Source organism: Misgurnus anguillicaudatus, chromosome 2 (assembly GCF_027580225.2).
Source record: "Misgurnus anguillicaudatus chromosome 2, ASM2758022v2, whole genome shotgun sequence".
In the NCBI taxonomy this organism is placed as follows: Eukaryota; Metazoa; Chordata; class Actinopteri; order Cypriniformes; family Cobitidae; genus Misgurnus; species Misgurnus anguillicaudatus.
In genome coordinates, this window is record NC_073338.2 from 27,101,008 (window position 1) to 27,113,577 (window position 12,570).

Sequence of the window (12,570 nt, forward strand, 5' to 3'; positions counted from 1 at the left end):
GTCTACAGTGGCCTTGACCAGAGATTTGATAGTCTCTGATGCAAAAACATGAAAGATGTCATCTACCTGACTCATTACTGACTTCTATAATATTGTGTTACTGTGCCCCATAAACATTGGTCATTGTTTGTCTCTGCAGGATTTTATTGACTTGAAATATATTTGGAATACAGTACAATATCTGATTTATTACACAATAAAGTAATTTCCTCCTACAATAAAATGTAATTCAATTAACAGATTTCATTTTTATGTGTATTACAATAGCTTAAAAATCAAGACCTCATGTATCCCTATCTTAATTGGTTAAATGATAACATTATATTTACATATTTACATTTTTCATTTTATTCAAAGTGACTAATTCTTGGTACCAATATGTACCTCCGAGATACTAATAGGACCTCTTTAGGTGCAAAGATGTACTTTGTAAAAGGGTACAGACCCCCAGGGTACATATGCAAATAATTTAGTTTTAAGCTGCTAATAATAAGGATTTTAACCAAATGCTCTCCGCACGTATTATATGCTCATCAAATACTTTCTCTTCAATTCTGCTTAAACTCAGCCACATGCCATTCAGAAATTGTTGGCAGAATCCATTAAGAGTCCGATAAAACTGTTAATTTACAAAAAAAAACATGTCACACGTACTTAGAGGGTTTGATTTGATATTTTGAATATTAGTTCTTAAAGCTATGTGACTATAGCATATTCTAAACAAATTCATCATGAGTCATATGATTTAGGGTGTGCCAACATAATGGATGTGTGGCGCCTGGGAAAACTTGACTTGGACTGCACATTATAGATACTTTAGATTTGACTTGGGCTCTACTTCAGAGTCAGACATCAGTCTGCACTCTAAAAAACAAACGGTGCTATATAGCACCAAAACAGTTGCTTTGGATCGTAACTATAGAAGAACCATTTTTAGTGCCATATAGCACCGGTGAAGAACCAGTGAAGCACCAGTGAAGCACCAGTGAAGCACCTGTGTAGAACCATATAGTGCTATGTAGAGCCATATGTGGTGCTATATGGCCCCTATATGGTTCTACACTGGTGCTTCACTGGTGCTTCACTGGTGCTTCGCTGGTGCTTCGCTGGTGCTTCGCTGGTTCTTCACCGGTGCTGTGTGGCACTGGAATGGTTCTTCTGTCGTTGCGATCCAGGGCAATTGTTTTGGTGCTATGTAGCACCGTTTGTTTTTTTAGAGTGTGGTGTTTATAGTAACAAAGGGTATGTGCACTATAAAACTGTGAGGATTGTGATCTGTTTAAACCCGAAGCACATTAACTTTGCTGTCCTTGAATGCACTGCCTCCACCCAAGGTTTACAAGGTAATGGGACTACGTAAATGAAATCATTAATCTATTAATCTCAATTAAGTTGTTTTGAAGCATGCCAGTCTCTGTATTAAACTTATATAAGAATGATGTTGTTTAAAGATAATAAACTATAACTTAACTAATACTTATTGTCGGTCGTTGCATTCAAGAAATTGCTTTCATGCTTCTGAAAAAAAAAATGCTCAAAAATATTAGAATCTCATCTGACACAATGACAGCCCAACTGGTTTCATAGCAATTGAAGAAGTTGGATATTATATTTGACAAGCAAATCTCGGACTGCTTTTGACACATTGAAGATTTATTAGTGTGACAGTAAACCTCCTTCTTTGCTGACGTTACTCATAATTCCTTTTTTGTTGTGGAAGTGGAAAAGACACTTTCAGCTGTTTTGTTTTGAAGTGAATCAGTGAAAAAATATCCTACAAGAGATCTTTGAACTTTAAAAGTCAAACTAAATTTAACATTGACATAACAAAAGTCAAGAATGACAAATGTGTTGTCACTGTTACAAATGAACTTGAAAATGAAGTTGTTGAAAATGCTGTATGATGCAGGCAACTGAATACATTAAATTAAGAAGAATTACTTTCATTGGAAACCTTTGTGAAGAGACGTGGGCTTGATTTATATTGTGTAAGATCTTGATTATGTTTTGCTGTCTTGCTGTGGCTTTAAACTGAATAAAATTATTGAACACTTTTAGGATTAATACTGATTTTCTTTAAACATCTGGCATGATGTATAAGTCTTCAGAGTCCTCTGGGCTTGGCTGATAATGAGCAGGATCATTACTGTAGATCGCCTCGCTTGAATCACACGGAAGGTAAACATCATGGGCTCTAAACAGGAGCAAAAGCAAAATTCAGTTCTCTTGATATGTGGAAATCTAACGAAGGCCTCTTTATTAAGAAACTTGTATGTGAGTATTTCTTATATAAGATATTGTGGCAAAACAAAAACTCCTATCATGATACTGTAATATCCACTTATACCACTATTGCAACACATTCATGATGTCACAACGAACTTACACAACAGAAAGCAAACAAAACTTTGCAGGAAATTCAGTTTTTACATCAAACACCCTTTCACCCATTTTCTCATGATCTACTTTACTGAGGCTGATTATTAAATAAAAAGAGTTGGTACTTTACCCATTTTTGTCTTCGTTTTCTATGTTACTCGTCTGAAATTCGCGAGTAGCACACTTTCCACTTTGAAAGTTCTCATAGACTGGGCTCTGTGGTGAGGGCTGAACTCCTCCAGCGTAGCCACTGTATGGAGACTCCCTTGAATTACCATCTTGGCTCTTTTCTTGGGTCTTTAGTTTATCTGATACGGAAATATTAACCGATTTTCTTTGCCGAAACCAGAATATTGCTGCTATTCCCACCACCAGTAGAACCACAAAGAAAATTGGCAAACCGACAGCAAGTCCGAGCGCTGGTGGGTTCTCAGGGTTGCATGGATATGTTGAATTGTCTGGGATACAACTTTCATTTTTGTTCATGGTCTAAAAGAATAGAAAGTTGATGTTATTGTAATGATAATAAAGTATTCACAATTCTAAAATAAAAGTGAAAGTGATCAGTATTTGTAGCACTTTCATGTAAACTAAAATGTATAACATAAACATAGTCAGTAACAATGTTCATTGTAGTAACCTAAATTAACCTTAGCAGCTGAACATAATTGTATACAGTATAATTATAATAATCTTACCACAATGTGTAGGTGAAGCTGTTTCACCCTGTTTCAACGCAGCTAGCAGGCAGTTGTATAGTTTCTTTTGCTAAAAGTTGTTGAAAGTTCCTCTTTTAATCAGTCATGCAACCTGGAAATTCACACCCCGACACAATCATTCTTCCTGTACTTCAAACGTATTATTTAGTAAATAGCTTTCTTTCTCTTAAAAAAAATTGAAATTATTGAAAGAAACTACTGGAGGTTATAATTAATAGATGAAAGCCAAGTGTGATACTTTTTCTTTAAATTTTTTTCATATTCTGATAAAATATTAATTACAAACCTTGCAAAAGTGTTTCGATAATATTATGAGTTTATCTCCAAAAGTTATCATCACTTACCCATCAATTTACTATGGTCAACTAATCATGGAATCTAAAAAAAAAAAGAAGGTTCACCATATAAAGACTGATTCAGCTTTATACTGAAGCTCAAAAGTAGAAGCGTGAAAGTTTCACAGTTGAGGTGATGTGGTATAACACTGATAGACATTACAGACGTCCTCTCTGAAAATGAGGAACTTGGTTATGCTCACACTGCAAGAACAACTAACAACAGTAGTACTAATTTTGTTCACAAGTTTCTGTGGTGATAAATGCCCACGTTGTTAAAAAAAGAGGATAAAATAATACCAAAGTGATTTCAATAAGAGGGGTGGTTTCCTAGCTTAAGCCAGGACTAGTTTAATTAGGAAATATAACTAGTTTTAACAAACATGCCTTACTAAAAACATAATCTGCATGTGGACAATTTGACACAAAACAAAGAGCACTGATGTATTTTAAGATATGTCACTGCAAGTTGTTTTTAGTTTGGACAGCTCTCACATTTATTTTAGTCAAAGACTAGTCTAATCTCTTTCCGAGAAACCACCCCTTAGAGTATGAGAGTATATGAATAATAAGTTAAAAGCTCTCTACTGATAACTTGTAAATATTCTCTTAGCATTAAAATATTAAAAAAAACACATAAAAAGGACACCTGCTGTGTTGATTGTTTAGCTTTTTGTTTTATAGTTGTTTTAGTATGTCATGAAGTTTACTGTCAATGAATGCAATGTTCCGCCCATTGGAACTTTAAGAGTATACAGTGTATGTATATATATACATACACTGTATACTCTTAAAGTACTCTTAAAGTTCCAGTTTCGCCCACAGGACTGCCGCATACTGGATGTTTTTCCCTTTTCACACCATTCTTTGTAAACCCTAGAAATGATTGTGTGTGAAAATCACAGTAACTGAGCAGATTGTGAAATATTCAGACCGGCCCGTATGTGTGTGTGTGTGTGTGTGTGTGTGTGTGTGTGTGTGTGTGTGTGTGTGTGTGTGTGTGTGTGTGTGTGTGTGTGTGTGTGTGTGTGTGTGTGTGTGTGTGTGTGTGTGTGTGTGTGTGTGTGTGTGTGTGCCTGCGTGCGTGCGTGCGTGCATGCGTGCGTATATATATATATAGATATATATATATATATCACCCCCTGCTGTTTAAAACAAAACAACTCCATCTAAACTAACCTGCTTGCATTGTTGTTTATTTTTTCCGTAGGCTGAGTGTGATGATGAAATACAGCGTAACTGTATTGGTAAAAACATCATTTTTAATAACCATGCTGATATATAGCAACACCAAGGCCATGGGTTCAATTCTCAGAAAACCTACTAATACAATTTTCATGAATGCACTGTCGTTTAAGATAAACGTAATAGATTTTCCATGGGTTGCCTGTGAAAGTGTTTGCCTTTTCTCATTTTATTGTAATTCGCTTTTTAAATTGCTATTGTGGTCTGTTCATTCAAACGTAGATCAAACAAAACAGACATGCTTTAAACTACTTCAGTACAGCCAAAACTCAAAAACTGGATTTTCCACTATTAACTTTGCTCGAAGCCACAACTAAACAGGAGCTGAATAGATTCTTTATTGTATTATAGTTATATAATAACAGAAGCTTCACCTTTAGCAGATTCCCATTCTGTTTCTAGTTTTGTTTCTATCGTTGTTTTCAGACCTGTAACTGATGAAAGATCACCTAAAAATATCAACAAATGAAGATTGAAGGAAAAATATCTTTGAGATGGATTAAAAATCTTTCGCTGTCGGCAATTGAAAGGAAAAGCAAACTGACACACTTGTTGCAAAACAGCTGTTATCTCACCTAAACAGAACTTCTCTATTTCTCTATTAAACATTTACACAGCACCGGAGCTGGTGCCTGTAAATGACTTCCTTCCACACATTACACATTGTTTATATCGTTGACCCTTGCTCCATTTGGCCATCCTCAGCATCCTCAATGACTAATGTTTCTATTATTTGGGAATAAGGAATAAAACAAAGTGCATGCAACACATTTTACATGGCCTTTTTTTTCCAATGTTCTTAAGCTGGGGCACAGTGACCTTAAACAAATACATTACATTAGATAGCAGTCTATTCACAAATCACATTTTTGAAACAAACACACATTTTATTCAACAAACTGTTAAGTAAGAGATAATGTATACACTCTAAAAGTGGCTGGGTTATTTTTGACCTATAATGGGTAAATATTGGACAAAACACGTATTGGGTTAAAAATTTACCCAATGCTGGGTTATTTTAACCCAACTGCTGGGTGAATACCCCATGGTTGAATAACAGCAACCCGACATTGGATAAATTTTAACCCAGCACGTGGTAATTTTGAACCCAGCATGTGTTCTGTCCAATATTTACCCATTATGGGTCAAAAATAACCCAGTCATTTTTAGAGTGTAAATAGGTTTATCAGACGCGTTGTCTCGGTTACGCGATGGTCGAAAGTTAAAGGTCAAACTAGTGGCTACACTGAACTCTGGAACAAATACCTTGTCGAAAATAACAAATGTTTTGTTTTTCTAAAGATGGGGGGGGGGGTCCACTGTGTGAAGGAAGGTTTGGCAGCCGATCTGTACATTATAAAGTACACATTTTACACAATAATTTTGTTCAGTGTCGTTTTTAAAACAGTGTTTTTTTTGTTTTTTTGCTTGTTATCAGAAATAAACTACTCTAAAATTACTCTTTTGTTAGTGATTCTTTGCATTAAATTACAGGAAGCTACGTTTGTTCAACGAAAGCTGTTTGTTTATGTTGTTACTGCTTAAACCGCAGGCAGTGTGGCAACGTGATCACACTGAAGGGGCTTATTTACCTCATAAGTAAGGTAAGGATCGTTAAATGTTGATTTGAAATATTTTATTTGCTCATTATTAATCAATACAGGCCTCCCGTGAGGTTTTAAGATAAGACAAGATGTTCTAATGTCACGAAAACATTATTTGGTTAATTTATAAATACAACGATTATTAAAATACATATTTATATTTATTTTTGTGCAATATTAAACTACCTGTTTCAAAGATTTGCAGCATCGGGTTACCAGTGTTATTAGTTTTGAGCGGTTGTTATCTGAAAAAAAGGGAACCTGAATATCCGGACAATCAGAATCTAGTATTTAAGAGAGCAGTGTAATAAAGCTTGAATAAGTAGTAGCTACATTGTGTTTAGGTTTTACGAAAGAACTCTTAAAAATAGAGGAGGTAAAATATTTTTATACAGCACTGCATATCAATTTCGTGTTCCTTAAAAATACTTGTTGTCAAAGGTTTCTAAAATATATTTTAAAATAAGCGAATCAAAAAAAGGAAAAAAATATTTTAATATTTCTTGGCGTTTATAACATGTATATATTTTTAGATTTGCCAAGCTATAGGATATTTTATTGGATAGAAATTGTGTTAATGGGAGGGATCTTTACTGTTGTGCATTATGGGAGGGAGCTTAAAATAAAAAAATACAGAGCCACTGGTTTAAAAGAACGCTCTCTGAATTCGCGCACGCGCTCCAGATGTGCGTGTTCACCACGCGCACGGAGACGCGCACGCATTAGCGTCTCTCATTGAACCAGAGCGGAGCGCAGGAGGAGCGAAACATGGCGACCTCGAACAATCCGCGAAAATTCAGCGAAAAGATCGCGCTGCACAACCAGAAGCAAGCGGAGGAGACGGCTGCGTTTGAGGAGGTGATGAAAGACCTGGGTATTACTCGGGCTGCCCGTGTAAGTTGCTGTTTTCTCTTTAATAACAACATTTATGATGAAGCCGAGACGCGGGGCACAATTTGTGTTGATACGACACGCGCGGAACCCGCCTGTCGAGACGTAAACAATAACAAACGCCCCTCTCTCGTATATGTTTGTCATTGGGCTTAAGGATTAATGGAGAGCATTTTTTCTTGACGATATTTGGTGATAAACAGACTGTCACGACGAGGCCTTATAAAAGTTGCCCTGCTTACAGCTGCAATGGATCATTGTGAATGGATTGAGCATGTGTGTTTGACAGCCCACATTATATATGGGCTGTGATCAAGGCCATATCCAGTGTTGTGTAACAGTAATGGACAATTGTGCATCTAAACATTTATGTGTTATTTTTACTGAAGATATCCAGTCTGCATGTGTGCACAACGTGACGTTACAGTAGAAGACAACAGTATTAACCCCCTTGGTAAATATGAGCAAAGAAAGCTGGGAAAATAAATCTGCCTTGTTTTTCCTTTTGTTTAATTTTAAAAATTCACAAAAATCTAATGTTTTAAAGTGGGAGTATCACGTCGTATAAAATGCTTTTTCCCCCCTCAATTACACGTTTGCCACAACGATTGCCCCCCTTGATTTAATGCTCCGTGTTACCTCCATTTGCAAGGATAAACATCTTTTATAATGTTTGATGAGGTTAAAGAAATTATGGATCTTAGTGATTTTAGTTTATTCCTCCATACAAAATTTCTCCAGACCCTTCGTATGTTGGTGCTCTCTCGAGTTCACTCCAGTCATTTTCTGTATGGTTCAGGTCAGGGAACTGGGATGACTATGGCAGAACCTTGATTTTGTGCTCGGTGACCCATTTTTTTTCCATTTTGACCCATTATAAGATTTTTAGCAAAGCAAGTCAGGTTTTTACTTTTCTATCTGATTGTATTTGATAATAACCATGTATCTGAAAAAGATGTCCAGGACCTCTGGTATAAAATTAGGTCTGGCGGTATATTTAACTGTAGACATGGAGAACTTTTTAATCCCTGTGTGCACCAAAGCCATCTTGTGTTCTTGCTACAAAAGCTCTCTTTGGTTTCATATGGCCACAGAACCCAGTCCTGTTTAAAAGTTCCAGTACAGTAAATTAATATGCTCGAGTTGTTTTAGAATAGGATTTTTTAAACTGTGTCCCAAACAACTTTTGGTGATGGAGGTAACCCAAGTTTAACTAAATAATCTTTTGCTGCACATCAGAACTATAGTATTTGGTTTTAACAATTGCAGGGCTCAACATAAAGGACTGCCCGATGGCCCGGGCAAGCGTGAGAAATGTTCGGGCCAGTAAAAAGTATTGTCACTTGCCCAAACGGGCCAGTGCTTCATTCTTAGTCACTAACATATATTTTTCATTAATGTATATTATTTAACATCTTGTAAGTAGACATTTACTTGGGTAAAACACGACGAAAGAAACGATGCAATGTTTTGCACAATTTGCTGTCAGTTTACAGGTAATGCAGAAAAGTTGGGAGCCTTTTTTCGTTGGAACATGTCTGTTGTATATATATATACAGTTATATTTGATTTTTGAATTTTTATTTTTAAATATGTGTCACTGACACCTTTAATTGGGGCCAGTGAAAATTTTGGCAGGGCAAGTGAAAACCTGAACCACTGGCCTGACTGGGCCAGTATAAAAAAGTTTGGTTGAGCCCGGAATTGTGATGAATAAAGGGGATTTGGAAATTGTGTTACTTTATATTTATTCTCATGTGAAACTGGAAGTTATGACTTGACAACATCATGTTTCTAGTCACCTTGGTGTGCTCAGAAAAGGTTAATATCAATGGAAATATACTTCAGAGATATTTTACTTGTAAAAATGTATTTTGGGGGGCACGATAAATCGATGAATTGCCTGCGATTATGAATGCAATATTTCCCCGATTGTCAGTGAACTAAGGCTCTGTGCAGTAAATGCTGCTCCATTTGAAAGCAGCTGATGGCGATTTACTACTTACGGTATCAAGGAAACATATTTCATAGTATAATTTCCCCCCACACTTTCAATTGTTTAACTTCAATGAAACGTCATATTGTTGTGTGTTTTATTTTTTTAATTAAAGCTAAAAATTAGAAACATTGTGAATTTATTTTCACAGCTTTCTTTTTCATATTTTCCATGGTGGCTAATATTTTTGTTCACAACTGCTCTATATGCAATGTTCAGCATTCTTTGCTTTCCGCAAGTCTCTTATTCCCTAAACAATAGCAACTGTGATGACAGGATTGTTGTTATCGTGACTATATTTAGTCATACCCAATATTACCAATTTCAGAGTGATGTTTAGTCTACTCTTGTGCCTCGTTTGGGTACTTGCTTTTATTGGTCTTAGCATTTTGTTCCTCCAGTCAGTATTGTAAGCATGGATGCTATGTCTGACATCAGTAGAAGCCGTGCACAGGGATTATTTCAAGGATCAATATCTATCTTTCATTTGACTTGTACAGGTTGAATGTTAACTCTACTACACTTTAAAGTATGAATCATCTTTTAACAAAGCATTCATGCATGCTTTTCAATATGCACGGCCATCACTACATGACTGGGGTCTGTTGAGTTACTGTGTTGGATACACACACTTAGGTTACAAGGACAAGTCTTTTACTGGCTCAGTACATATAACCCTTTTCAGAATCAAATGAAAGTCATGAAAATGTTGAATATTTGTTAAGTTTGGAAACCTGAAAGTTGTTTTCAATATCTCTCAGTTTTATTGATCTCTTGTTTTGTTTTCTTGCAGTTACAGTTACAGAAGACACAGTATTTACAGCTCGGTCAGAACCGAGGCCAATACTACGGTGGCTCTTTGCCAAATGTCAATCAGATTGGAAACACCGCCATTGACCTTCCTTTTCAGGTCAGTAGATGTATACAGTATGGATTTGAATAAATGTTTAATCTTATGTGTTAGGTATGTAATACTCTGTATGTTTGCTGGTATTTCCTAGACTCCTTTTCAGAATTCAGAGTTGGACACAAGTCGAGCGACCCGTCACCACGGTCTGGTGGAGAGGGTCTATCGAGACAGAAATCGCATCACATCTCCACACCGTAGACCTCTCTCTGTGGACAAACATGGCCGTCAAATATCCTCTTGGAGTCTGTTCATTAATGAAGACAGGCAAAGCATACCAAAATATATTAGTTTCTAATTTCTACCAGTTTGTGTTAGTGTTTAGATTTGATTTACTCATTCTGATAATATGATTTCCTTAATGTTGTTTCTCACATTGATAGCTGCCCATATGCTTCAGTTTATCTGTCACCCCCACCTGATACCAGCTGGAGGAGGTGAGAGTTTATACTTGCACAATTTATTTGCATGTACCGAATGTATACGACCAACAAGACCTTTAAGTGTTTGTGTATTTAATGTCAATAATTGTCTTCCACTTCAAGGGGTGGTTTCCCGGACAAGGTTTATCCTTGCCCTAGACTAAAACACATATTTAAGCTGAAAACAACTTGCATTACCATATCATAACATATATCAGTGCCATTGTTTTGTCTCAAGATGCACACCTGCAATGTTTTTTGTAAGGTTTGCTTGTAAAAACTACTTAAATGTTCTAAAATAACTAAGGCCTAGTCCTGGATTAATCTAAATCCCAAATGATTTTTTCACTTTAATGATAGTTATTAATGTTAATATTTTATATAGAGTGCTGAACACTTTTTTTAATTTTCAAACTTTGTTTGTTATTTATCTGTCTTCATTGGTTCATTACGGTTCTACAGGACCAACTCGGACTCTGCCCTGCACCAGAGCACTTGTAACCCAAACCCACAAGATGGATTTGCAGGAGGTTCCCAAGATTTGCAGACAAAACAAGGTTGATAATGTATTTATTTTGCTTCCCATCAATTTTCTTGTCACTTAAAGGCACAATATGCACTTTCATGGATTAAAATTTCCAAAAACCACTAGTGCATCAAACCATGCGGTGGGCTTACATTATAATCTTGCTGTTGTTTATTTTATTGTGTCATCTATGAATATGATTTGTGAGTCCTGTTAGATCGATTCCCAATTTGCATACTATCAATACATAGTAGTTAAAATTAGATTTAGTTTATCCCATTTCTTTCGAAGCACTCAAATGTCAATACTTTCCTACTTTTAAGGCATAGGACATAGTAAGCAAATTACAGCGTCACCAAGTTACCAACCTATAGTGACAAAAATGACATATTTTGCCTTTTAATCAAGTGTTTTTTTGTCTGTGTTAAAATTTAAATCGAGACTGGTTGTAATATTGAAAATTGTGAATGCTTATAGACGGTTTCAGCAGTAACAACATAAACAAACGGCTTTTGTGGCCCAAACTTAACTTCCAGTAGACTTCTGGAAAGAGTTATTAACAAAAGAGTCCTTCCAGAGTAGATTATTTTTAATAGCAAGCAAAATAAATAACCAATAAATTACCATTACACTGAACTAAAATTACTTTGTAAAATGAACGTAACAATGTTGGCAAATAGGGATGCTTAACGATTAATCGCGATTAATCGTTAGCAGAATAAAAGTTTTTGTTTACATCATATATGTGTGTGAACTGTGTATAATAAATTTGTATAAATAAATGTACACACATGCATGTATATGTTTTAGAAATGTTTACATGTGTATATACATTTGTATATTTATGTATAATTTATATTATATATAAATATAAATACTTAATATATACATTTTTTTCTTCTTAAAATTATACATGAATGTGTTCATATTTATATATATATATATATATACATATTTATTATACACAGTTTACACACATATGTGATGTAAACAAAAACTTTTATTCTGCTAACGATTAATCGCGATTAATTGTTTAGCATCCCTATTGGCAACAGATAGACATGATTAACCGTTGGAAATTTGTCAACCGGTAGAGATTTTGCACTATCGTCTCTATCGAGGTTACGCGCCCATGTCATGCTCCTGTGGGCGTAGTCACGGAAACGTAACGTTGTACACGTATTTAAGCACAGCAGTTTTAAAACAAGTTATTTTAAGCCATTGAAACGCAAATAACAGATGTGTGTGCTCTTTCTGTGTGTGAGGAGTGCGCAAGTCGCGCAACCGCTGCTCATTAAGCTCGTAAACATTTTATCCGCTTTATTGGCTTTAAATACATATATGCGTTAAAATTCCCGTCTTTGCAAGTATCCTCATTAACATGACCATTTAGGGCTTAAGAGAAAGTGAACAGCTAAAAGAGAAAACGCATGTGTAACAGTATATTGGATCCGGTCTTAAAGGGGAAGTTACCCAATTTTGCTCCCGTCTGTCACTCATGTTTATGAAAATTTCTCACTGCACTTGACTAAATCACTTTTCTACC

General features: G+C 35.6%; 1 protein-coding gene across 8 annotated transcripts in view; it reads left to right on the forward strand.

Moving 5' to 3' along the window:
* Nucleotides 1–6,928: 6,928 nt before the first annotated feature.
* The window catches only part of LOC129442264 (mediator of RNA polymerase II transcription subunit 26), a 33,518-nt gene continuing 27,876 nt past the window's right edge, over nucleotides 6,929–12,570 (forward strand). For 2 of the 8 annotated variants that reach the window (XM_055202209.2, XM_055202211.2), the window contains exons 1-5: nucleotides 6,939–7,176; nucleotides 9,963–10,079; nucleotides 10,171–10,343; nucleotides 10,460–10,513; nucleotides 10,961–11,055. In XM_055202209.2, the coding sequence (XP_055058184.2) occupies nucleotides 7,051–7,176; nucleotides 9,963–10,079; nucleotides 10,171–10,343; nucleotides 10,460–10,513; nucleotides 10,961–11,055 (565 nt within the window). In that variant the 5' untranslated portion in view covers nucleotides 6,939–7,050. Of the gene's footprint in view, nucleotides 7,177–9,962; nucleotides 10,080–10,170; nucleotides 10,344–10,451; nucleotides 10,514–10,960; nucleotides 11,056–12,570 lie in introns of all 8 variants that reach the window. The other 6 variants (XM_055202214.2, XM_055202210.2, XM_055202213.2 and 3 more) reach the window with 6 other exon arrangements.